The sequence below is a fragment of the Dendrobates tinctorius genome, unplaced genomic scaffold (assembly GCF_039654945.1).
Source record: "Dendrobates tinctorius isolate UK_male_01 unplaced genomic scaffold, ASM3965494v1 ptg000016l, whole genome shotgun sequence".
Classification (NCBI taxonomy): Eukaryota; Metazoa; Chordata; class Amphibia; order Anura; family Dendrobatidae; genus Dendrobates; species Dendrobates tinctorius.
The window spans coordinates 54,269,464-54,294,959 of NW_027361684.1; the positions used below are offsets into that span (position 1 = coordinate 54,269,464).

The following is a 25,496-nucleotide window of genomic DNA, read 5'->3' on the forward strand; positions in this document are numbered from 1 at the left end:
AAAAATGTCATGTGCCCAAAAATGGTACCAATAAAAACGTCAACTCGTCCCGCAAAACACAAACTATAACATCGGCCAAAATGTGAAAAAATTACAGCTCTCTAAATATGGTGATTCAAAAACTCGTTTTTGCACTAAAAAGCTGCTTTTAGTGTGTGACAGAAGCCAAACATAACCCTATATAGATCTGGTATCGCTGTAATCACACCGACCCGAAGAATAAAGTCTCCTAATCACTTATACCGCATGAGGAACGGCGTAAAAAATAAATAAAATCAATTCTTCATGTACTATTGATTTTTTTTCATTCTGCCTCCCAAAGATCGCAGCAAGGCTCAGTGCACAACTATTAAATCATATATATCCCTACAAATTATCTTTATTGATTAAAAAAACATATGCAATGGTTCACACCAAAAAAAGTGCACAAACCAAAACAAACGTGTTCCAAAATTACCAATTAAAAATGGGTAAGCTAGAAGTCCCTCTTACGTCAACTAGGCTGTCGCCTTCCTAGCTGCGGAGGCACAACTATCCTGCACTCTGCGCTGAGTGCTTACACCGGGGTTACCGTGTAAATCTCTGAAATACGTGATTTAGACAGAACACCCGGCGGAAATTTCCCTATAACAAGGCAGATGGAGGCAGGGCTGTGGAGTCGGTAAGCCAAACCTGCGACTCCAACTCCTCAATTTCCCTTCCACCGACTCCACGACTCCGACTCCAACATATATTGCTTATATTTAAGTGAAAAATTTATTGTAGTACAATGTGAACATCAGACATTTAATCATTTTTATGATACAATAATCAAAACAGAACAGAATATATATTTATTGGAATACAACTTTAGAACACAAAAAACTGTAATAAATTGTAAATATGTAATACACTATGTAATCGATTACATATATATACAGTATATATATATATAACACTATGTAATAAACTACGTAAGAGGCAAAAAACAGTTTTCAACAAAAACATACTAAATAACATTTGTGCAGTCTATGAATTTGTTCTAAGAAATAGAATTGCCTCCATCAGATCCTCCTTCATAGATGACCTAAAATCTGACCTAATAATTTTAAGGTCAGAGAAGAACCTCTCTACACTAGGGTTGGAGGCAAAGCCGTAACCACATGGGCAAAATCTCTAACAATTTCCAAGTATAAAGGAATTGTCTCATGCACAGTCAGTTTTGATGAACGGTTGAATTTTTCTTTGAGAGCAAGTGAAACGTTTTGCTGAAATATGGTCAATCTGCTTGCTATAGGAGACGGAGTGAAATCTTTTTCCTTGCAGCAACGCTTTGCCTGCTCCATGTCATCCAAATGCTTGTCAAAGTCAAACTCCTCATCTGATGAGGATGAAGATATGGCAGCAGTAGCACTGTCAGGACCCAAGTCCTCTTGCGCCTGGCAGTCCTCCTGTAGGCCACTCATCCTAACTGCTACCTCAGTCAGAGCTTCTTTTCCTTTAGTAAGCTGTTGATTATCAAGCAATATACGATGACTTGGGTCCACATAAACAGCTGCCAGAAAAATGTCATTTTCCAATAGCTGTCTCTCTCTCCGTTTCATTGAAGCAGAAATGTCATCTGCGATTAAATCTCCTCTTTGGGACAGGCAAAATAGCAAGTTCTTCCACTCCCTTATGAAAATGCCAGGAGTTAAATCCTCAACTTGTAATTTTTTAGTCACGGTAAATAGGTGATTAAGCAATTCCTTCAATTCAGCCACCTGTGTCCATTGACCTTCATTTAGGGTTACCTGAGGGTTCGCCATATTTATAAGAAACGTTTTTAGTCAGGATCAAAACTAGGGGGGGCAGAACCTCATACTGCACACCTCAGCTGCTGCAGAACCTTATACTGCACACCCCTACACATGAAAATAAAGCCTGCACCTTAAGATGTGGTGAATGCAGTCTATTTATTCCAACTATCAATTGATGTTGATGTGTTACTGAAGACGAGCAATGCCTGTTCTGGGCGTCCTTTTGGGCAGCTATGAGGTGTACCTGACTGGTGCTAAAAAAAGGAGTGTTAATCTGTGTTCTATCCGGCTTTCATTCTTTTTGGTACAGATAAGATATGGATAGACAGATATGGATAAATGGATAGATAGAGCAGATTTCTAATCTGCTTTTGCTATTGAAAACATTATCTATGAGCTCAAAAACCTTTCAGGTGATTCGGTTTTTTAAAAAGCTGATCTGCTTTTGCAGCTGAAAAACGTATCCTCAAAAAACGCAGCAAAAACGCTGTGTGTGAATGTAGCCTTAGATCAGGAATATAACAGCCATTTATAGGACATTTCATAACTTTCCCAAGTTCCTATGAAAAAATATTCAGCACATCCTGCATTGAACTACTGTACCCAATTTATTATATATTTTAGGAGTCGGAGTCGGTCCATTTTATACCGACTGACTCCGACTCCACAGCCCTGGATGGAGGCACTGTGGACCCCGTCTGACCTGTGATCCGGCGGTGTCCCATCTTTTTAGAATTGCATTTCCTTCTAAGCTCTGCCGTGCACCCAAACAGTTGTTTTCCTCCACATATTGGGTATCTTCGCACTCAGGAGAAGTTACACAACAAATTATATGGAGTAATTTCTCTTGTTACCCTTTGCATGAAAATGCAAAATTTGGAGCTACAATAGATGTATATGGGAAAAATACAGGAAAGATCTATATCTTTGTACCGTGTTAGCCAGTAGATAGAAAAATATTCAGAATTGAGAGTCCTCAGTGGTTGATACCTTTTAATGGCTAACTGAAAAGATGGTAACACATTGCAAGCTTTCGAGACTACTCAGATCTCTTCATCAGGCTAGACTAATACAAAATCTGAAGAGTCACATATTTATGCACAATACAGCATAGAAAAAATGCAATAGATAAGACAAGTGACGTGAAGCAGAACTATCATTATGGGTGAGGGAGAAACATAAATATTTGACCAGTACATAGATAAGGAGTCCTGATGTTTTATAGTCCTTTGATTGGGGTCTCCTAATGTGTTGTAATGCCCCCACAAGGTCTTACAAGCAAATTCCTTAATTGATGTAAAAAGACATAAATCCATGCGACACATTCATTCCAGCACTCTCTCTTTTTTTTTTTTTTTTTTTTAAATTTTGTTTTCATGGCTCTACGTTATAAACTTCTGTGAAGCTCCAGTGGGTTCAAGGTGCTCAATAGACATCTAGAGAAGTTTCAGACGGGGTCTAGTTTCCAAAGTCGTGTCAGTTGTGGGGGTTTCCACTGTTTAGGCACATCAGGGGCTCTCTAAACATGACATGGCGTCCGCTAATTATGCCAGGAAATTTTGCTTTCAAAAAGTGAAACGGTGCTTCTTCCCTTCCAAGTCCTGCTGTGCGCCCAAACAGTAGATTTCCCCCACATGGAGTGTCAGCATGCTCGGGAGAAATCGCACCACAAAATGTATGGCCCATTTTCTCCTGTTACCCTTGCAAAAGTAAAAAAAAATTAGGTCTAAATGACAATTTTTGTGAAAGAAAATTAAATATTTTTTTTCTTCCACATTCCAAAAATTCCTGTGAAGCACCTGAAGGGTTTATAAACTTCTTCAATGTGGTTTTGAACACCTTGAGGGGTGCAGTTTTTAGAATGGTGTCACTTTTGGGTATTTTCTGTCATATTGACCCATTAAAGTCACTTCAAATGTGATGTGGTCCATAAAAAAAAAAATGGTTTTATAAATTTTGTTGTAAAAATTGAGAAATCGCTGGTCAACGTTTAACCCTTCTAACTTCCTAACCAAAAAAAAAGTTTCCAAAATTGTGCTGACGTAAAGTAGACGTGTGGGAAATGTTATTTATTAACTATTTTGTGCAATATGAGTCTCTGATTTAAAGGCATAAAAATTAAAAGTTTGTGAAAATTGCGAAATTTTCACCAAATTACCCAGATTCTTGGGGTATGTGCACATGTTAAGTATCTGCAGCCAAAATTTCCGCACCATTTCTGCATCTCTTAGCCGGAAAACCGCTGCGTAAAATATGCTTGTTTTTCTTGCAGATTTTTCACCACTCGTTATTATGGGAGAAGTCTGACAGGATTGACATGCTATAGATTTAAGTTTGCGCCAAATTTGCAAACAAAAAATAAGTAGCGTATGAATGAGACTTCAGGATTCTCATTCACTTTGCTGGCACAAAGTCTTGTAATATGCATGCTTGTGTGCTGCAAAATATCGGTAATGTGCATGGTGACTGCATAGGGTATAGTGTGCGCTTTGTGCTATGTAGGATGAGGCACGATCCTTGCGAAATACGTCCATAATGAGCAATGTCTGTTTCGTGGAATTTGCTTGTTTGTTTTTATTGCGCAAGTGACGGTCAGCCAGCCTCTTGTTTGCTTCTTCATGCTATAAGTAGCCTGTCTGGTCCTCGCCCAAGGATAGCTGACTGGACGAAGTGTATTTCTAGAAAAACATTCTTATTTATTTAGTTTACATAATGAATACCTGTACATACTGCAAAAAAAAAAACCCCTTCTGCAGGCAGGTTCCGGCCATGGTACCTGCGCTGCAGCATAGTCACATGTGTACTGTGTTGCTAATAAATGTGGTTGAGGTTATTTTGATAGTATTAAAAAGAAAATCCATTTGAAAATGGCGCCTGCCGCGCAGTAGCAGCTATCAGTGTATATGGAGGTGATCCGATAGCTGCTACTGCGCAGGCGGCGCCATCTTGGAGGAGGATTTTTTCTTTTCTTCTCTAGCAAGATGACGCCGCCTGCGCAATATCGGATCACCTCTATATACACCGATAACTGCTACTGTGCAGGCGCATTGGGCCGCCGACGTCTGCGCTATATCGGATCACCTCCATATACTGTACACCGATAACTGCTACTGTGCAGGCGCGTTGGGCTGCCGACACCTGCGCAATATCGGATCACCTCTATATACACCGATAGCTGCTACTGTGCAGGCGCATTGGGCCGCCAACGTCTGCGCAATATCGGATCACCTCCATATACTGTACACCGATAACTGATACTGTGCAGGCGCGTTGGGCCGCCGACGCCTGTGCAGTATCGGATCACCTCTATATACACCGATAACTGCTACTGTGCAGGCGCATTGGGCCGCCGACGTCTGCGCTATATCGGATCACCTCCATATACTGTACACCGATAACTGCTACTGTGCAGGCGCGTTGGGCTGCCGACACCTGCGCAATATCGGATCACCTCTATATACACCGATAGCTGCTACTGTGCAGGCGCATTGGGCCGCCAACGTCTGCGCAATATCGGATCACCTCCATATACTGTACACCGATAACTGCTACTGTGCAGGCGCGTTGGGCCGCCGACGCCTGTGCAGTATCGGATCACCTCTATATACACCGATAGCTGCTACTGTGCAGGCGCGTTGGGCCGCCGACGTCTGCGCAATATCGGATCACCTCCATATACTGTACACCGATAACTGCTACTGTGCAGGCGCGTTGGGCTGCCGACACCTGCGCAATATCGGATTACCTCTATACACACCGATAACTGCTACTGTGCAGGTGCGGCGGGTGCCATTTTCAAACGGATTTTTTATTATACTATCAGGATAACCTCAAGCAGATTAATTATTAACACAGTATGTTAATGATGTAAACTAGGGGGCAGGTCAGTGAGGGATCAGTGACCTGTCAGAAGTCATACTGATGAATACCTAATCAGAGCACCACATGAAAACCCCCCACAGGCCGCCCCAGAGCACAAGCATATTATTAACACAAAACTGAAAATAAAGATTAAACAACAACAAGATGGATTTCATCAGTGTAATCAGTATAACAGCACCGACCTGACAATGCCTGTTGGTTACTGTCAACAATCCTGCTGACAGGTTCCCTTTAAAGAATGTTTCTGTTTTCCACATCACCTTTACCAGATACCCCCCAAATAGCAGCAGTTGACTTTTCATATCTGCCATTGAAATTCATATAAAGTGCATCTTTTGAATTGGCAAAAGGAAGTGGGTTTTATGATCACCATTAGGTCGGCGTCCTAGAGACTCAATCAGTTATTTCAGATGTTTATAGGATATTCTATGGGTGTGCTATAAATGAGTAAAATGGGTATAATCAAACAAACCTTACAATTGGCTGTGAAATTTATAAAAGCTGACAAATCCCATAGGTGAATTAATATTGTTCAAAGTTCAGAATTGGGCACAGTGGATAGCACTGCAGCCTTGCAGCGCTGGGGCCCTGGGTTCAAATCCCACCAAGGACAACATCTGCAAGGAGTTTGTATGTTCTCCCCGTGTTTGCGTGGGTTTCTTCTGGGCTCTCTGGTTTCCTCCCACATTCCAAAGACATATTGATAGGAATTATTATTAATTTTTATTCCCTGTTCTCATGAAAGGAGGGATTTTATAGTGTATAGCTCATTGCCCGGGTTACTCACTACTTTGCATTACCCAGAGGGTTTCTTAAAAGGGTATTCCCATTTCTGAACTTCTATCCCAATATGTAGTAGGTGTAATGATAATATTAGCAAATACCTCCAATTAGAAATGTAGTATAGTTTTTCTGATTCACTATTTCTCTTTCCTCATGTGCAGGCATTGCAGGACTTTAGATGTCCATGGTTATGACCACTAGCAACTAGTTAACTGTCACTATATCAGTGGTCATAACCATATCTAAGGTCCTGTAATGCCTGAAAATGAGGAAAGAGACAGAGAATCAGAAGAACTATACTACATTCTAATTGGAGGTATTGATGATGTCATTATTACACCTGCCACATATTGGAATAGGATCTTGGAGATGGGAATACCCCTTTAACTATCAAGCGTGCGGCAACATCAGGTGCTATACTTTTATATCCAGACCATGTCGCTCTGAAGCTGGCTAGATCTTTCTAGCAGCCTGGATCTTTCCACAGACTGTGTGATAAATGTGTGATTGCTCTGTGTCTAATCGCTGGGTCTCCTACCAGTCATAAAAATGAGAGAGATGAAGTAAATAAATTGGTGGTGTACATCTTCATCCACTGCTACAATAGAAATAGCCTTTTTGTCACTCTCATGAATATCGTATTCCCGCACTTGTGATGGGATCACACGTGTCAAAGAGTTGGTTAAATGACTTGGCGCGATGGAGAAGACAGACTTGTATAGAAAAGAAAAAACACAAGAAATACTTGTGATGAAGTGAGTAGGGTTGTATATCGTTTTTTTGTTTTAGACTTAAATGGGGATCTATCAGTGGGATCAACCCTCCTAAGTCGTTTATAAAATCATGAAGGTCAAAGAAAGTTAAACACAATGACACCTTGATAGCTGCACTCTGATGACTTATTCCAGAGAAATCCATGTTTATCTTAATAGGCGAATGATCTGTTTAGATCTATGGTTCGGACACAGATCTCCCTGAGAATTTGCACCCAGAGCTTATTTTAAATGAAAGGGGGAGTTACCAGTGTGAGACATGTAATGACTGACAGTCTGATTGACATGCCTCAAACTAGTAACTCTCCCTTTCATTGAAATTGAGCTCTGGAGGCAGTTTATCAGGGAGATCTGCATCCCGCCCATAGATCTTATTGGCTCATTTGACTTGCACATTAAGAAAATTTCCCTGAAATTAGACCTCGGATCTCAGATATCAAGTTTATCATTTTATTCAGCTTCCTATGACCTAAATGTCCATATAGATGATTTTGCATGGTTGATCCTACTAACAGATTCGCTTTAATGGGGGAAAAAACTTGACATTCAATTAAAGAAAAAGTTTAGTCACATTCATAATAATAAAGACAAGTTTTTGTAAAATTTTTATGCATGAAAAATTAATGACCATAAGTTCTTTGTTTTCCAGACTAGCCACAGAGTAATTGAAGATCCTAATGATTTGCGTCACGATATAGAGCGGAGAAGAAGGCAGAGACTCCACAGTGAAGAGGACGGAAATGCCGGTGTTGGCTTGTGTGACAGGTTAACTTTATTTCCTTTTGTACTTGCACATAGTCATTCTAATGTTTTCGAAGTTATTGAAAACTTGGTTTTGAAAATTACAAAACAATCAGGTGACTAATCTTACTGATAGTCTGTGAGGGCGGCACGGGTTGGCATATATCAAGGTGTTTTAGTTGCTGTGGCAGGCCAAGAGTCATTAGCAGTGCCCAAACCACATTATATTGTGTCACTTTTGGCCACACTCATATTTTTGTTAAAGGGAATCTGTAAGCAGGTTTTTGCTATCTGGCCTGAGAGCCACGTAACGTGAAGATGGTCACCAATTCCAGCAACCTCTCGCTTACGGTGTTGCTTTCTGACGTTTTAATAAAATCCTTGTTTTCATTGATGCAGAACTACCAGAGCTCTGAATGCTGTGATATGTGTAACCCCGTCCATACCCCTGATTGGCAGCTCTCTGTGCATAGGCAGATAGCTGCCAATCAGTGGTGGGGCTGAGGTTGTGCAGAGCTCATGATGTAACATACCCAAACATATAGATCAGGACTAGATTTTGGGAAGTTTTGACTTGAATAACCACATAAATAGAATTTCTAGTGCTAAATCGAATCATATTTTTTGTTATGTATAATTTATTCTAAAAGGGGCATTCCCCTTTGAGTCACATAATAATAGCAAATCTCTAGAATATGTTATATATGAATGATTTCTCTTGTCAGGGACCCAGAGGTCGAACTCCCAGTGATCATTAAAGGGTTTTTGCACCCTGGGGAAAGCTTTCAGCAGGCAGCGTTCTGATTTGAGCAGTCATCACATGGCCTCAAGTATTCTCATTTGTACACTCATGATCACCTGCTGAGTATCTACTTATCTGCTTCACTCAGTAGAAACAAGTGTGCAAATCACATGTGACGACCGGCAAGCAAATCCGAACCTGGCAGGCTGCAATGCTTGCCAAATGTTTTCACATCCCAAAGAAAACCCTTTAATGATCACAGGGGGTCCAACCTTTGAGTCACCCACCACGGAAATCATTTTTGTATAGTGACATGTACTGAATAAATATATATATATATTTTTTTTTTTTAACTATTTTTAAGTGAAGCTCCAGACAGCTATTACAAGCTGCATAATAATGAAACGGGAGAATATGAAAAGATGTCAATAGGGGGCAGAGCGCCTTTCCGAAGGCCGACGGGCCGGCCTCCAGTAAGTGTGATTTTTTTTTTTTTTTTTTTTTTAAATTAATTTATTAACCATACTGCAACATATACACATGTATACAACCAAGCCAGTATATATACACCTGTCAAGGTAATTAGAAAAGGACAACAAATTTGTACAATAAATTGCTCGTACAATTTCAGTTTCATGAGTCCATATATTGCTGTACGCATAATAAACCATTGACCAAGTGAACAGAAGACATTACTCCACTTTATATCTATTTGGTAACATATATCTTAAAAATGAGATTATACACCTAATTAAACTATAACTATCCTATCCCGCCACCAAGTTTCTTTGTGTAATATTAACAGCTATATAATGCCATAGAATATGACTTGATGTATTTTAACCATGACATTCATGATGGTGCCAGGCCACCATGGTGCAGTAAGATGAGAAGCGTCCCACCTGTCCCAAATCTTGTCAAATTTCCCTAAACAGCCCCTGTTTTCATATAATGTTCGCTCGTACGGTATATTTGAGTTTACCAATTCTATGTGTGCCACCCATTCAGCGTAATGTCAGCACCTTTCCAGCCAGAAAGAGTGTCTCACCTCTTTCACATTACATTTTTTGTCTGGATCATGATATTTTTGCCTTCTGTACAAATAGAATTAACATCCCTGAAAAGCGGAGTCACTGTGTAAATGTATCGTATGATCTACCTCTTACTGATCCTGTATTATGGTTCAGAGCTGCACTCACAATTCTGCCGCATGCAGAGCTGGAATCGCCCCGCATTTTCTGACCCAATGTCTGCACACAGTTTGCTTTGATTTGCCTTCTGGGAAGTGCTTCCACCGGGCACTAATCTATAAATGAGATGTATGGTAAAACGAGGTTCTTTTTTCTTGATTAAGTTGTTGGTGCACATATATACCATCACAGTGACCTCAGTAATACAGATTCTGACACTAACTTAATGTCCATATAAAAGTCATCTTCTTTCTTTTGGGCCTTGGCTTACATACTGAAAACTTTAGATGTCCATAGACACCAGAAGACCTTGTGTCAGGGCAAGGAAGGGTTTGCATGAAGGCGTGTGAACTTGTTTTATTCTTTGGACCTGGAAGATAAGTGGCCCCAGTGTTGTTTCACAGTTGCCCCTTTCTTATAGAGATGAATGTTCATTCCTGGCTGATAAGAACCTGCATGTTTATGGAGGAATTGGGTAAAATGCCCTCACGATTAAGCATGCAATAATCTTAAAGTAATTATCCAACATGTAACAAATATTAAAAGATGTTTTTAAAATGCTGAAGTGTAATTAAATCATCTTTTCAAGCTCCTTTGGTTCAGGCTGCTCCAGTGGTCCGCATCGGGACAGGAAGCAATAATCCGTTCTTCGGTTCTTGGGCCATTTAGATTTATGTTTGGTGGAATGGCACATCATCATTATTATGTATCTCTGACGGCGTGCCATTCCAGTCTCCTGATGGAACTAGCATCTAAAGGTGAATTAGCTGCTGAAATTCTGCTCTGCCAATCTAAAGCCTTCACACATATTAGGTTAATATGGGGGGGGGGCTTTAGTTTGGCCATACACATTAGATGACTGTCAGACTAATGATGCTATAGCCGATCGTTTGGCTGGCAGCCGTCTCAGTCGGCTCTTGGATCACTCGATCAGCTGAGGACTCCTGTGTTCTCCGAGAAAGCCGCCAACTGACACGTTGGCTGGTGGGTTATTTTGGGCGAAACAATGTAATTGAGATTTTTACACTGGGTACGGAGAGTATTCAGACCCCTTTAAATTGTTCACTCTTTGTTTCATTGCAGCCATTTGGTACATTTAAAAAAGTTCATATTTATCTCATTAATGTACACTCTGCACCCCATCTTGATTGAAACAGAAACGTAGAAATTTTTGCAAATTTATTAAAAAAGAAAAACTGAAATATCACATGGTCATAAGTATTCAGACCTTTTGCTCAGACACTCCTATTTAAGTCACATCATTGTGATCCTCCTTGAGATGGTTCTCCTTCATTGGAGTCCAGCTGTGTTTAATTAAACTGATAGGACTTGATTTGGAAAGGCACACACCTGTCTATATAAGAGCTCACAGTGCATGTCACACCAAACGAGAATCATGAGGTCAAAAGAACTGGCCAAGGAGCTCAGAGACAGAATTGTGGCAAGGCACAGATCTGGCCAAGGTTACAAAACAATTTCTGCAGTACTCAAAGTACCTAAGAGCACAGTGGCCTCCATAATCCTTAAATGGAAGAAGTTTGGGACCACCAGAAGTCTTCCTAGACCTGGCCGTCCAGCCAAACTGAGCAATCGTGGGAGAAGAGCCTTGATGAGAGAGGTAAAGAAGAACCCCCAAGATCACTGTGGCTGAGCTCCACAGATGAGGTAGGGGGATGGGAGAATGTTCCACAAAGTCAACTATCACTGCAGCCCGCCACCAGTCATGCCTTTATGGCAGAGTGGCCCGACAGAAGCCTCTCCTCAGTGCAAGACATATGAACGCCTGCTAGAGTTTGCTAAAAAGCACATGAAGGACTCCCAGACTATGACAAGATCCTCTGGTCTGATGAGACGAAGATAGAACTTTTTGGAGATAATTCTAAGCGGCATGTGTGGAGAAAACCAGGCACTGCTCATCACCTGCCCAATACAATCCCAACAGTGAAACGTGGTGGCAGCATCATGCTATGGGAATATTTTTCAGCTGCAGAGACAGGACGACTGGTTTCAATTGAAGGAAACATGAATGTGGCCAAGTACAGAGATGTCCTGGATGAAAACCTCTTCCAGAGTGCTCTGGACCTCAGACTTGGCCGAAGGTTAACCTTTCCAACAAGACAGTAACACTAAGCACACAGCCAAAATAGCAAAGGAGTGGCTTCGGAACAATTCTGTGACCATTGTTTCCTGGCCCAGCCAGAGCCCTGACCTAAACCCAATTGAACATCTCTGGAGAGACCTGAAAATGGCTGTACTAGCTCAAAAGGATGCTTCTACTCAATACTGAGCAAAGGGTCTGAATACTTATGACCATGTGATATTTCAGTTTTTTCTTTAATAAATTTGCAAAAATTTCTACATTTCTGTTTTTCAGTCAACATGGGGTGCAGAGTGTACATTAATGGGGAAAAAAATGAACTTTGTTGAATTTGGCTGCAATGAAACAGAGTGAAAAATTTAAAGGGGTCTGAAAACTTTCTGTATCCACTGTACATGCGCTATCGACGTCTCTCCCAACCATCAGTCAGCCCAACCATCAGTCAGCCAACACCCCCATACATATTAGGCCGTTGGGCGAACAGAGATCACCTAGTCATTGGAGGGGTTGTCCACATGAGACACTGTGCCAAGCAATGTACATAAAAGTTCCCCCTCACCCTTTACTGCTCCTTAATGTATCCATCCGAATGTGATGGGCACTGCTATTTACCCCACTAATAGTGCCTGGTCTCTGGGCACCATAGTTGCATTAGACAGAGCCCACCCTTGCGACACAGAGGCAGAAAGTTGTGTTCTCTGGATTAGCCTCCAGTTTTTTATTTGAGTCCGCTCATGTCATCTTTGTCTGCCCGCAGAGGATTGCATTAGATCACCTGTGTTTTTTGTTTTACACTTTATGTAATGTTTATAGCCTAAAACAAGGAAGTTCATTGTTTATAAATCTGGTTAATGAAGGATTGCTAATTAATGCCGGAAATTTTCATTTCACTCTTCAGGTCTCAGCATGTTGACTTTGGATGTCATCTTAGCGAGATCTGATTGTTTAATAACTACACCCAGTTACATTTTGCATTTCTTTCCGCAGAAATGTTCAGAAGCCCTCACTGACACCAAACCAACTCACACTTTCCTATTTTGTGCCGATTTTTTTTATGATGGAGAAATTCATCACTGGTTTTAGTCTGCAGGAGAAATAAAATTAAGCCGCCACACGCCTTCATGAGTCACAGCAGGTTTTTTGTCTTTATTTTTAACACTTCAAAGGGTTGTCTGGGACTTGCGTATTAATAATCTACACGTAGTATAGGTCATCAAAATAAGATCTGTGATGGTCCAACACCCCAATCACTCAAGTGATTACTGCTCCTTTTGCAGCAAGATGTGAGCAATATATGGAGCAGAACGCCGCATTTTCATACATTGTTTGGTGGCTTCTGTGGAGTATTGTAGTTTATTCACTGCTCCAGAGTCCAGTGGTGGCAGCTTTACACCACTTCATCCGATACTTGTCATTGTTCTTGGTGATGTAAGGTTTACATGCTCCTGGTGCACACTTTATACTAAAAATACCAAAGGAGGATTGGACTCTTCAGTTATTGATTAGTGACAGAACGTTGGTGTTCTTTTTCCACTATGTGCTTAGCGTTCGGCGATCCCACTTTGTAACTTTACGTGGTCTCCAGTTTGTGGCTAAGTTGAAGTGGGTCTTCCTATTTTCAATAATATCTATCACTCAGTTGATTGTAGGATATTTAGGACTGAAGAAATTTCATGATCTGACTTGTTACACCAGTGATGTCTTGGTGATAAGCCATTTTTTGACAAATGTTTGGAACAGGAGACACTTCTTAGATCACTGAATTTAGGTTTTTCAATGAATCCCATAGCCACAAGTGAATAAAATATTATATTAATATATACAGTTGTGTGAAAGTGTTTGCCCCCTTCCTGATTTCCTATTCTTTTGCATGTTTGACACACTTATTTGTTTTAGATAGCCAAACAAATGTAAATATTATAGAAAGATAAGACAAGTAAACACAAAATGCAGTTTTTAAGTGAAGGTCTTTACTAAGGGAAAAAGAAATCCAAACTTACAGGGCCCTGTGCGAAAGTGATTCCTCCCCCCGTTAAACTTATCTGTGGTTTATCACATCTTTGGGATGCAGAGTTCAAATTCCCTAGTCACACTGATGATTACTGCCACACCTGCTCTCAATCCAAAAATCACTTAAATAGGACCTGTCTGACAAAGTGAACTAAACCAAAATATCCTCTAAAGCTAGACATCCTGTTGCAATAAAAAAAGAGAAACACAGTAATTGTGATCTATTAGTCTTGTAAAGGTTATGAAGCCATTTCTAAAGCTTTTAGACTCCAGCGAACCACAATGAGAGCCATTATCCACAAATGGCAAAAACATGCAACAGTAGTGAACCTTCCCCGGTGTGGCAGGCCAACCAAAATTACTCCTAGAGCGCAGCCACAACTCATCGAAGAGGTCACAAAGGACCCCACAACAACATTCAAAGAAATGCAGGCCTCAGTTAAGGTCAGTGTTCATTACACCACCATAAGAAAGAGACTGGGCAAAAATGGCCAGCATGGCAGAGTTATAAGATGAAAACCACTCCTGAGCAATAAGAACATAAAGGCCATATAAAGGTTTGCCAGAAAACATCTTGATGATCCCTAAGACTTTTGGGAGAATACTCTGTGGACTTACGAGACAAAAGTTGAACTTTTTGGAATGTGTATGTCCCATTACATATGACATAAACGTAACACAGCATTTCAGAAAAGGAACATCATACTGTGGTGCAGTGACCACTATGTCCGCTAGAGGGCGCTGTGTGGGTGTCCCAGGATGGGCCTACAGTCCTATCCATTGTGGTAATGGGTATAGGATGCTGAAGGATCGTTATGTATCTCAAGGTGGGTGGCCTTGAGATGAAGGCTTGCTTATGTGCTGATCAGCAGAGCTGATCTGTCGTTCTAATGTGTCAGGGAGAAGCCTTCAGATGATTGATGAGACGGACGGGATCAATCATCTACAAATCCACCCAGGGGTGTGTTTAAGAGTGTCATAAAGTATATGTGTATGAATGCTTGAAGGACCTGTGATGATGTCATAGCCATGTGACCCGCTGGGCGTGGCTACGGACCATATAAGGTAACCAGAGTAGGTCACATGAGAGAGCGCATGTATCTGATTGGGCCATGTGGAAGGTCCCGGCAGGCCTAGGTGGAGAAAAGTGTGCTACCTTCCTGAAGACCACGTGCTGAGGCTGCTGACCCGGGGAGGCCTATGTATATTGGCTGTGAGGAGGGATAAGCCTCCTGTGTTTTGCTGAGGCTCCAGGACTGAGCCTGAAAACATGGACACTTATGCTTGCTTTCGCCTGAGTTAAAGGCTATTCATTGTGTTATGTGCTGCTTTATGGGTTATGAAGCAATAAACCCTATGAACTTTTAAAGGAACGTGCCTCCTGATTGACTCCCGTTGCTCCTGAGCGAGTTGAATCCCTACAATTGGTGACAGACTGCAGGCAGCGGTTCCAAGAAGCACATGTTGCCGTACTGGCGGCTCTGAGCCAGGAGAGCAGACAGTCTGGAAAATCGTGAGTAATACTGACCGAGGTCAGAGAAAGTGACTGTATTGATATTTGTGGGGTGCCTCTGTGGATGAGAGGTACCCGAGAACCTGTGTGGCTGACACCAGCAGGTAAAGGACAGGAATCCGTGTTGCACTGACCAGGGTCAGTGAGAGACTGTGTACCTGGAGGGTTCATTGAGCAAGGTCCTGGAGGGTCAGTGTTGGGAGATTCTAGAAGAATCTTCTCCCTGGAGCACGTGGTATGACCTTGGACCTGGTGAGGCGTGAGTGTTGGGCAGTCTCAGGAGGAGACGGATGTCCTGAAGAGCACCGCTGAGCCCCTGGACCTGGTGAGACCCTTGTGTTGGGAGACCCTGGGAGGAGGGTTGGCTCCCTGAATAGCACCCGGTGCGCCCTGTGTGTTGGACGTTCTCAGGCGGAGACGGTACATTCTGAATAGCACACAGACAGGACACGTGAGTTTTGTGCGGGGTGGGTTTTTTTTCCTCTTTTTTTTCTCTTTTCCTCTGCAAAACCTGAAGGTGATTGCTGTGGCTCAGAGGGGTCACGAAGGTTTTTTTGCAAGGCAGCTTGCTGTGGCTCAGCGGGGTCACGAAGGGGACAAGCGGCTTCCGGTAACTCGGCGGGGTTACGAAGGGGACAAGCGGCTTCCTGTAACTCGGCGGGGTTACGAAGAGGACACCAGCCCCTGTGTGTGAACAGCAGCCATTGGTGTCGGTGATTTGTGACAGCAGGAGCTGTGGCAGTGCCAGAAAGAACTGGTGTGGTGTTGTGCTTAAAGGGCCTAGTACCAGCCCAAAAAGACATAAACTGTACTGTTTGAACTGTGGCATAAGAAGTTCTGCAGAACGGACATGGGGAAATCCCGAAAGGGGGCGGTGGCCCAGGAAGGGGGCGGTGACCCAAATCGGGGCGGTAGCCCAGAAGGGGGTGGAGTCCCAGAAGGGGGCGGTGACCCAAATTGGAGTGGTAACCCAAAAGGGGGTGGAGTCCCAGAGGGGGCGGTGACCCAAATTGGGGTGGTAACCCAAAAGGGGGTGGAGTCCCAGGAGGGGGCGGCGACCCAAATTGGGGTGGTTCAGGAAATGGCAGCACTGGTTGCCTCAGTGGGTATCTCTGGAATCACAGTGTGTGTATGAGTTTTGAGGAGTGCGGCATGTATTTTCCTGATAACAATGGGCCACAGGTGTGTACCGTGATGCTGCACTGGGAAGGAGTCCCTGGTAGGCTGGACTCAGACTCAGGTGACTCTGACAGGAACTCCTCTCGTTTTATCTCTGGCCGAGAAAAACATCAGGGTTCGCTGCGACCATGGGGTCATTGTGAATTATACGGTGGACAGAGTTATAATTGAGATGACAAAGGGGAAGTGTCAAGGTGGTAGTATGCCACCAAACTTAGTGCATACCTTTGAGAGGGGCCGAGACTTTGTGGTGTTTGATGACGTATGGTCGGACGATGAAGACGTTTCGACTGTGGGGCCAGCAGACACTGAGACGGTGACGCCTCCTAAAGTGGACAGGTCAGAGGTAGAACCGACCAGAAGAAAAGGTACATCTGCCCAGCTTACGGACCTGACGTCTCGTGACATGACAGATAGTGGGCTGGGAGATGAGACTGACGGGACTGACCCAGTGGTACCCTTTGAAAATCTAATTAAAGAGGTAGTGGTGAGACACGTGCTGGCCAAAAGAGAACAGGATCGTGAGATACAGCTGATAAAGGAGACAGTGGAAGGACATCTCGAACGGGAAAGAGTCCTAAGGCAAGCAGCTGAGCACAGAGTGGATGAGCTGGAGAAGGAAGTCTCTGAGCTCAGAGGTCACCTGTCAGCATATCAAACTATGAAAAAAGCTATAGTGAAGGATATGGAGGTGCTCAGAGACGCCCAAGAGAAGCATCAACAGGAGATTCTCCGGAGAGAGGATGAGCGTCGCTACCTGGCAGAGGAGCGGGATAAAGTTCTCCAAGAACTCAGAGGGGTAGTAAAAGGTCTTCTGCAGGAGAAGAGCCGGAACGAAGATGTACAGCGGCCGGGCGTGAGTGATAAGGCAGAACTGCCGAAGCCCATCTTGGAAAAGGGTCCTGAAGACTGTAAATCTCAGGAAGATGGTGAGCCAAGAGCTGCACAAGACAGTCACCCGGTCGTGGCAGATATCTTGAGGGAAGTGTCCGTGGTAAACCCAGAACCGTCTGTCCAGGATGAGAGCAAGTCCGCGACCTTCAAGAGCGTGATGGAGGTACCCGAAGATGTGTGAGAAGCATGTGCCTGTGAGGGTGTGCATGAGACCTTTAAAAAGGCAGTAAAGGCCTATAGTGTGAACTGGGCACCAGAGACAGACCAGTTGGTGATACTGGCAGAAACGGAAGACACAGAGAGATGGGTGGCTGTCCTGAAGGAGATGCACCTACAATGTCTCCGCACGAAACAGATGCTCGTGGTGCGTAATAGGAAAGTCGCTCAACGTCTGGAGCATGCGAGGGAGGCTCAAAGTCGGCTGGGCTTTGTGGAAGACATAATTCCGTTACCCAGAAATCTGGTGGGGAAAGTCGTTGGCAGACTTGGAAAGGTGATGCAGGAGATGTTGCATGGATCCGGTTTGAAGAGAGTGAGGATCCCACCTGCTGGGGAAATCCAAGTAGCTGGAGACTAAAGAGTGTCTGATCACGTTGATGGACGTTGACGGGAAGGCCAAGGCCGAGATGCTGACCGCTGGGGGCGCGGGAAGCCTAATGTAATTATGATGCAGTATGACTACCGAAACAGACGGAGAAGGTCCTCTCGACTTGTAGGGCAAGGTGACATGGGTGCCCGGTCTCGAGACCCCTGAGTGATGTCATGTGTTCAACCCCACAAGTTTGAACAGAGGGGGGAGGTATGTGGTGCAGTGACCACTATCCGCTAGGGGGCGCTGTGTGGGTGTCCCAGGATGGGCCTACAGTCATATCCATTGTGGTAATGGGTATAGGATGCTGATGGATCGTTATGTATCTCAAGATGGGTGGACTTGAGATGAAGGCTTGCTTATGTGCTGATCAGCAGAGCTGATTTGTCGTTCCAATGTGTCAGGGAGAAGCCTTCAGATGATTGATGAGATAGGCGGGATCAATCATCTACAAATCCACCCAGGGGTGTGTTTAAGAGTGTCATAATAAAGTATATGTGTATGAATGCTTGAAGGACCTGTGATGAGGTCATAGCCATGTTACCCGCTGGGCGTGGCTACGGACCATATAAGGTAACCAGAGTAGGTCACATGAGAGAGCGCATGGATCTGATTGGGCCATGTGGAAGGTCCCGGCAGGCCTAGGTGGAGGAAGGTATGCTACCTTCCTGAAGATCACGTGCTGAGGCTGCTGACCCGGGGAGGCCTATGTATATTGGCTGTATGTGAGGAGGGATAAGCCTCCTGTGTTTTGCTGAGGCTCCAGGACTGAGCCTGAAAACATGGACACTTATGCTTGCTTTCGCCTGAGTTAAAGGCTATTCATTGTGTTATGTGCTGCTTTATGGGTTATGAAGCAATAAACCCTATGAACTTTTAAAGGAACGTGCCACCTGATTGACTCCTGTTGCTCCTGAGCGAGTTGAATCCCTACAATACCAACAGTAAAATATGGTGGTTGTGTGTTGGTCTGAGGCTGTTTTGCTGCTTCAGGACCTGGTAGACTTGCTATGGTAAATGTAACTATAGAGTCTGCTGTGTACCAAAAAGTCCGGAAGGAGAATGTCCGGACATCTGTTTGTGACCTTAAGCTGAAGTTCTTTTGGCAGGGCAATGATCCAAAATACACCAGCATGTCCACCTCTGAATGGCTTAAGAACTAAATTAAGACTTTGGAAGGGACTAGTCAATTGAGATGCTGTGTCATGACCTTAAAGGGGTACATGCCCTTAAACCCTCCAATGTGGCTGAATTACAACAATTCTGCAAAGATGAGTGGGCCAAAGTTCCTCCGAGTGTTGTAAAAGACTCATTGCCAGTTATCACAAACACTTGATTGCAGTTGTTGCTTCTAAGGGTGGCCCAAACAGTTACTACGTTTAGGTGCAATCACTTTTTCACACAGGGCCTTGTAGGTTTGGATTTCTTTTTCTGTTAATAATAAAGGCCTTCACTTAAAAACTGCATTTTGTGTTACTTGTGTTATCTTTGTCTAATACTTAAATTTGTTTGGTGATCTGAAACATTTAAGTGTGACATGCAAAAGAATAGGAAATCAGGAAGGGGGCAAACACTTTTTTACACAACTGTAGATATAACGTCGCTCTTGCAAATCATGTCACTCATTTCCACAGGAGCGTGGTGTGAGAGGAAGAATAGTTTGCAGAAATAAGTGAAAGATTGTAATCCGGCATCAAAAAATTCAAACAATTAAAATTCTAAGCGTAAAGACATTTCTGTCTGCAGTGTTTAAGGTGTTCCGGAACTCCAGTTTTTACTCATGGTATTTTTAATGAAACTAAAATAAAAGTTAGAATTTTTTAATAGTTTTTGGTGCATTTTTTTTTACTTTTTCATTGTTCACTCGTGAATACCGGCCTCCAAGATCCGAGCATCAATCCAATATCAGAATTTATAAATATTTTCTATGGCTTGGTGATGAGTTGATGGTGTTTGTCTTTTTCTGCAGAAATCACCACACCTTTGACTAGTCACCCGTTGACTTGCATAACGCAAGCGCAGAGTTGAAAGTTAATTTTACACTTCTATAGCAATCGCTAAGCCACAATCAGGGGCTTATTAGACCATAGGAAAAGGGTGTGATACAGACTTGGTGGCAGTTTAAGTTATAGCACTGCTAGAAGACCTGTTATTCCAGTGAGAGCTGGTGAAATTTCTAATGTGGCATATGTCGGGTGTATTACTGGATAAATACCTCCACAGCAAATTACACATTTCTTTTTTGACCATAATTCCCATAACTATACATTGCCAATATGTTTAAGCGCAAAATGGACTTGCAGAATGGCTGGAGAATATGGTCATTATGGTTTTGGGACAGTAATGTTATCCTGTCCGGGAACATATACATATTCCCCAATGCTGCAGTGATAAAGGCTGCTCATTTTCTATGTCCTTGGATTATTGCAGGGATCAAGCTACAGAGGAAGCTCTCACCAGTTCTTCTCTTCAAGGAGCCATTTTGAACATTCAAATGAGGTCAGAAAGCCTTACAAGGTACAATCAATATTTTTTAAGGCGTTTGTTGCTATTATTAATCACAGATATATTAGCTAGTCTATCCTTGTCAATGTGTAATTAGTCCTCTCAGCCTGATTATGTTTCTCAGACCTCATTATATGTTTTGCATGAAAAAGCAATGAAGAGATGCTTATTCCATGATGTCTTCCTGATGGGAATTATGTTTGTAGTTGCAGCCAGATTTTTCATACTGGGTGGGGAGCTTTTACGGTTGCATTGTTTGTGGAAGATAGGCCGCTGTTAATACAGCTACCACAGACAGATTTAGTGCAAGCCTCTCCCTTTACCAAATCCCAAGGGTTACCCTGGCTTTCACCCTTTAATCCCTGTATAGGGATATGGACTTGCACGGGGACTCATGGACGACAGCCACTGAATCAGCTACTGACAGGTGCAGCAAGCTGGAGGCAAGAAAAGTTGTCACGCAGCGTCGATACCAAGAGGTCACAACAAAATCAGAAAGCAAATGGGTGGTCAAAGTACAAGCCAGGGTAATAAAAAGGGATGCATTAAAAAACACAACAAGAGCAAGGACTAGGGCTATAAACCAGGTAAGATGAACTCATTGACTGTCAGTGGAAGTCACAGGTTTAAATAGCAGGCATCCCCGCCTAGGACTCTCAGGTACAGACTCAGAGAAGAATTTAATCCCGTTGCCGCTTGATTTAGCGGCATAAAAGTCCAGGTAATAAAACAGGACTGTCAGTCACGTCTCTCCCACAACAAAGATACAGTGCCACCAAGCAGCTGAAGTGGGCAGGAACAGTCACAGATGTTGCAGGGGCTTTCAGAAGCAACATTTAATGTATATGTCTTTTAGGCTACTTTCACACTAGCATACTGAGGCGCAGTGCCGCCGCTAAGCCCCGCCCCCGGCCGCATCTCCTGAGATCAGCTCCTCCTATGATCGCATGACTCTGCATGCGATCAGCGTACCCTATATTTAGCGTTGGGTACGCTGGCCATGCGCTGGTATGATTTTGGCGATGCGCCGAGCGCACAAAAATGCAACAGAGTGCATTTTTGTGCGCTCGGCGCAGCGCTAAAAGGGCGCAAGCGCCAGTAAAATCATACCAGCGCACGTCCAGCGTACCCAACACTAGATATAGGGTACGCTGATCGCATGCAGCGTCATGCGATCATAGAAGGAGCTGACTGGAGGAGGTGGGGCTTAGCGGCGGCCCTGCACTACGCCTCAGTACTCTAGTGTGAAAGTAGCCTTAAGCACATAAGGACAAATAACTTTACAATTACAGTCTCAATTATAATCCTACGTTACATAAATCCAAATAAATACAAATTCTCATCTAAGCGCATAGTGTCAAAAAGTTAACGTGAAAAATACCAGATAAATGTCTCTTAAAGGAAAACGCTATACTACATCACTTCAAGTGATAAAAGAGTAGTGGGATAGTTGTCTAATTTTTACAACCACCTTTTGATAGAAATTTGGTGCCTTCATACTCCATGGCTAATAGCAGTAAAATAAGTTAAAGAAGTTTAGGCTGCCTCTTTAAACGTGTTGTCCACTACTTGGACAACTCCATATTTAAAAATAGGGCCCCAATGAAAGTAAGTGATGTCTGCGGCATTTCTGCCAGCACTCGGGTGACTTTGGCTGCAGTGCTCACATGGCATAACAATTAGTGGCTGCTAATGGGCTGCAGCACTCACATGACATAACAATCAGTGGCTTCAGCACTCACACATCTTTTAGACGAAACTCTGAAGTCAAACGAAAATGTGGGCAAAGCAGCCATCACTGATTGGCTGAAGAACTTACATTGCAAAACAAATGGGGTTTCCAAGTAGTGGACAATCCCTTTAAAAACACGGCTGCATCTAAACGCTCTGATCCTTTTCGCATTACACCAATAATGCAGCTGGTCTCTTAGGAGCGCAGCTAGCAAATATAGTATTAAGTGGCTGCCATTCATATCTATGCAATATAAGGATGGTCTGAGTCTGCCAACGGAAGCCCCTAGTATATACTAGATCTGGATTCTAGCTCATAGACCGGAGACCACCAAAACACATCTATTCTTTTATTTTACATAGCATTACCACATTTGTTTTTTGGGTTTTCATTGGGAATCCTATCCACACCCTGTGGTAACCACACAGACATTACGTTCACCTGCTTTAGACGGTTTTCAAGCTTGCTTTAAGCTCAATTTAATGTGGTAATGATACAATCATGTACTTCTTATTTTTTTATTAGCTGTTAGCTGTCCACAATAAGTCTGGCATTACATGAAGGGGGTGATTCATGGACCTCTCTCAAGGCCACGGGCTGTTATTGCTGTCATAACCTTAGCCAGGAAGAGAAGGAAAAGCCCACGTTAACTCATTAGAAATGTTAAGAGACTCACATTAAACTCATAAATGACTTGTAAACCCAAGTAAGAGCTTTATGAAAGAAACCGAGATAAACATAGACACACTGCAAACTATCCAGCGGGACGTTCTATTCATGCTTTGTGGAATCCCTGTCCCAGTTGTGTGGTTTGGTTTTTTTTTACAGATTTTGAAGACATTTTAGTTACATTGCATCAAAGCTCAATTGGCAAAATTGAGTATGGCTTTTCTATGTCGTTTTCTATAAACCTTGTGCAGAAAAATGTTTTGCTTTTTAGCCTTACTGGTATTATTTAATATGTACAAGGGTAACTTGTCATGAGATCCTTAATGTAGAATTACAATGTGAAACACCCCTCGACATCGCGCCAATACCTTCATGTCAGAAAGAAGGACATAAACATGTTTTCATACTTTTGACAAACGCAACTAATAACCAGACTTCAAAAATGATAGCTTACAGCCTTAAGTAATGAACGTTTTAGATGTTCGGAGGTCAGGCATGCCACTATGGTCTGGGTACGGGAAAAAATTGGCACATATTCAGCAGAACTAAATAGATCTACAAAATGAGATTCAGGCACAAGTAACTCCCAGGTCAGACAAATTGATTTATATGTGGGTCTTCTGTCCCCTTTAGTAGAAATAAAGAGAAGCGAGGGCAGATCTACTTCCTGACCAGTAGAACAAGCGATAACATGAAGAATAGTTCCGGTACTCCCCTGGAGACGGTAGAGCGGAAAGATGTCAGTTAACAGGCCAAGATCTGCCTTCCCATAAAAAAAACCCACCAGATTGGTTGATTTTGAGAAATTGTTTGGTGGACTGTAATAAACATAACAGTGATGAGGACTAGAAAATAATACAACTTTTCAAACATAATACGTTTTGACTGACAATAATCAAGATTTTCCCTGATCCGATTAAGAATATGTTGAGGTTTTGGTATTTTTGACAGCAAGAATAGCCCCAAAAAGCTGGAAAGATTGCGCAAGGCCAGATGCAACTTTGTAGAGAAAGTGGATGGAAAGCTGTAAAACTTGGTAAAAGATGAACTAATTCATTAAAGAGAACCTGTTGGTAGTATCAAACCCATCCTCCTCAGCCTCCAAACTGCATTTATGGGCAGGCAGGTCTTAGAAGATGTTAGTGTATCAATGGAGGTGCAGTTCAATCTGTTGCTGCATCCCCGAGTAATTAGAATTTTAGTTTGAATGAAAATTAGTTCATAAATTTTGTGGGCGTGGCAGAACACTTAAAGGGGTTGTCCACTACTTGGACTCTTAAAGTGTCCACCAGTTCTCAATCCATATGTTTCCCCATTATAAAATAATAACATTTATACTCCCCTCCGATGCCAGCTCATTTCCAGCAGTGTCAGCACTCACTCTCCTGGGGATCGCGTAACATTGTTATGTCACGCGATAACTGCGGCCAATCAATGTTGGCTTCACTCTCTGCACCCTATGTATCACATTCATCTGGAGTGAGAGAGCAGCAGCTATCACTTCCTACAGATGTATGCAATTTGTCCAAATTCAGGGACAATGAAGCCAACATTGATTGGACACAGTGATTGTGTGATATAACAATGTCACATGATCCCCAGGAGAGTGAGTACAAAATACCACTGGCGCCGGAATCGAAAGGAGTATGTGTTATTATTTTACTGAGGGCACACATACGGATTGATAAGAGGTTGTCAGAGTAGTGGACAACATCTTTAAGGAGAAACTGCTGTCAGTCAAGCTAAAGAAACTGGTGCTCGGCAGGAAAACACCCTGGGGAGGCAGTTGGTTTTTTTTTATAAAGTGCTGCACTGAGCATTTACTGAGTTTCTGTCTCCTGAGGTTGTTTCCCCACCCAGACTGTCTCCTGACATCACACAAAATGTGAGCTCACAATTGAAGTGATGTCAGGAGCCTGGCAAGGAAACAAGAAAATGAGCTGTTACTCAAGCTGAAGAAGCTGGGAAACAACTTCAGGAGACAGAATATCAGGAAGTGCTTGATGACACCAAGAGCACTTAATGCTTCATGTGCATGTGTATTAAAACACTAATTACTCAGGAATGCAGCAAAAAATAGAAGATATAAATTTGTCAATAGATTTCCATTTGAACGGCCATATATGCAGTTTGAACAGATCATTTTAAAAGCAATGTAAGCAAGACCCTAATATCAGCCTTAAAACAACTCTTTCTGTATACAGGAAAGATGTATATCTTTGTACCATGTTAGCCAGTAGATAGAAAAATATTCAGAATTGAGAGTCCTCAGTGGTTGATACCTTTTAATGGCTAACTGAAAAGATGGTAACACATTGCAAGCTTTCGAGACTACTCAGGTCTCTTCATCAGGCATAGACTAATACAAAATCTGAAGAGTCACATATTTATACACAATACAGCACAGAAAAAATGCAA

The 25,496-nt window shown here is 42.7% G+C and overlaps 1 protein-coding gene across 3 annotated transcripts in view; it reads left to right on the forward strand.

The window, feature by feature from the left end:
• The window catches only part of BCLAF3 (BCLAF1 and THRAP3 family member 3), a 134,147-nt gene that overhangs the window by 97,766 nt on the left and 10,885 nt on the right, over positions 1-25,496 (forward strand). The window contains exons 11-14 of one of the 3 annotated variants that reach the window (XM_073565871.1): positions 7,866-7,981; positions 9,064-9,172; positions 20,603-20,671; positions 21,048-21,104. In XM_073565871.1, coding sequence (XP_073421972.1) covers positions 7,866-7,981; positions 9,064-9,172; positions 20,603-20,671; positions 21,048-21,089 — 336 coding nt within the window. In that variant the 3' untranslated portion in view covers positions 21,090-21,104. Of the gene's footprint in view, positions 1-7,865; positions 7,982-9,063; positions 9,173-20,602; positions 20,690-21,047; positions 21,105-25,496 lie in introns of those variants that run through there. The other 2 variants (XM_073565872.1, XM_073565870.1) reach the window with 2 other exon arrangements.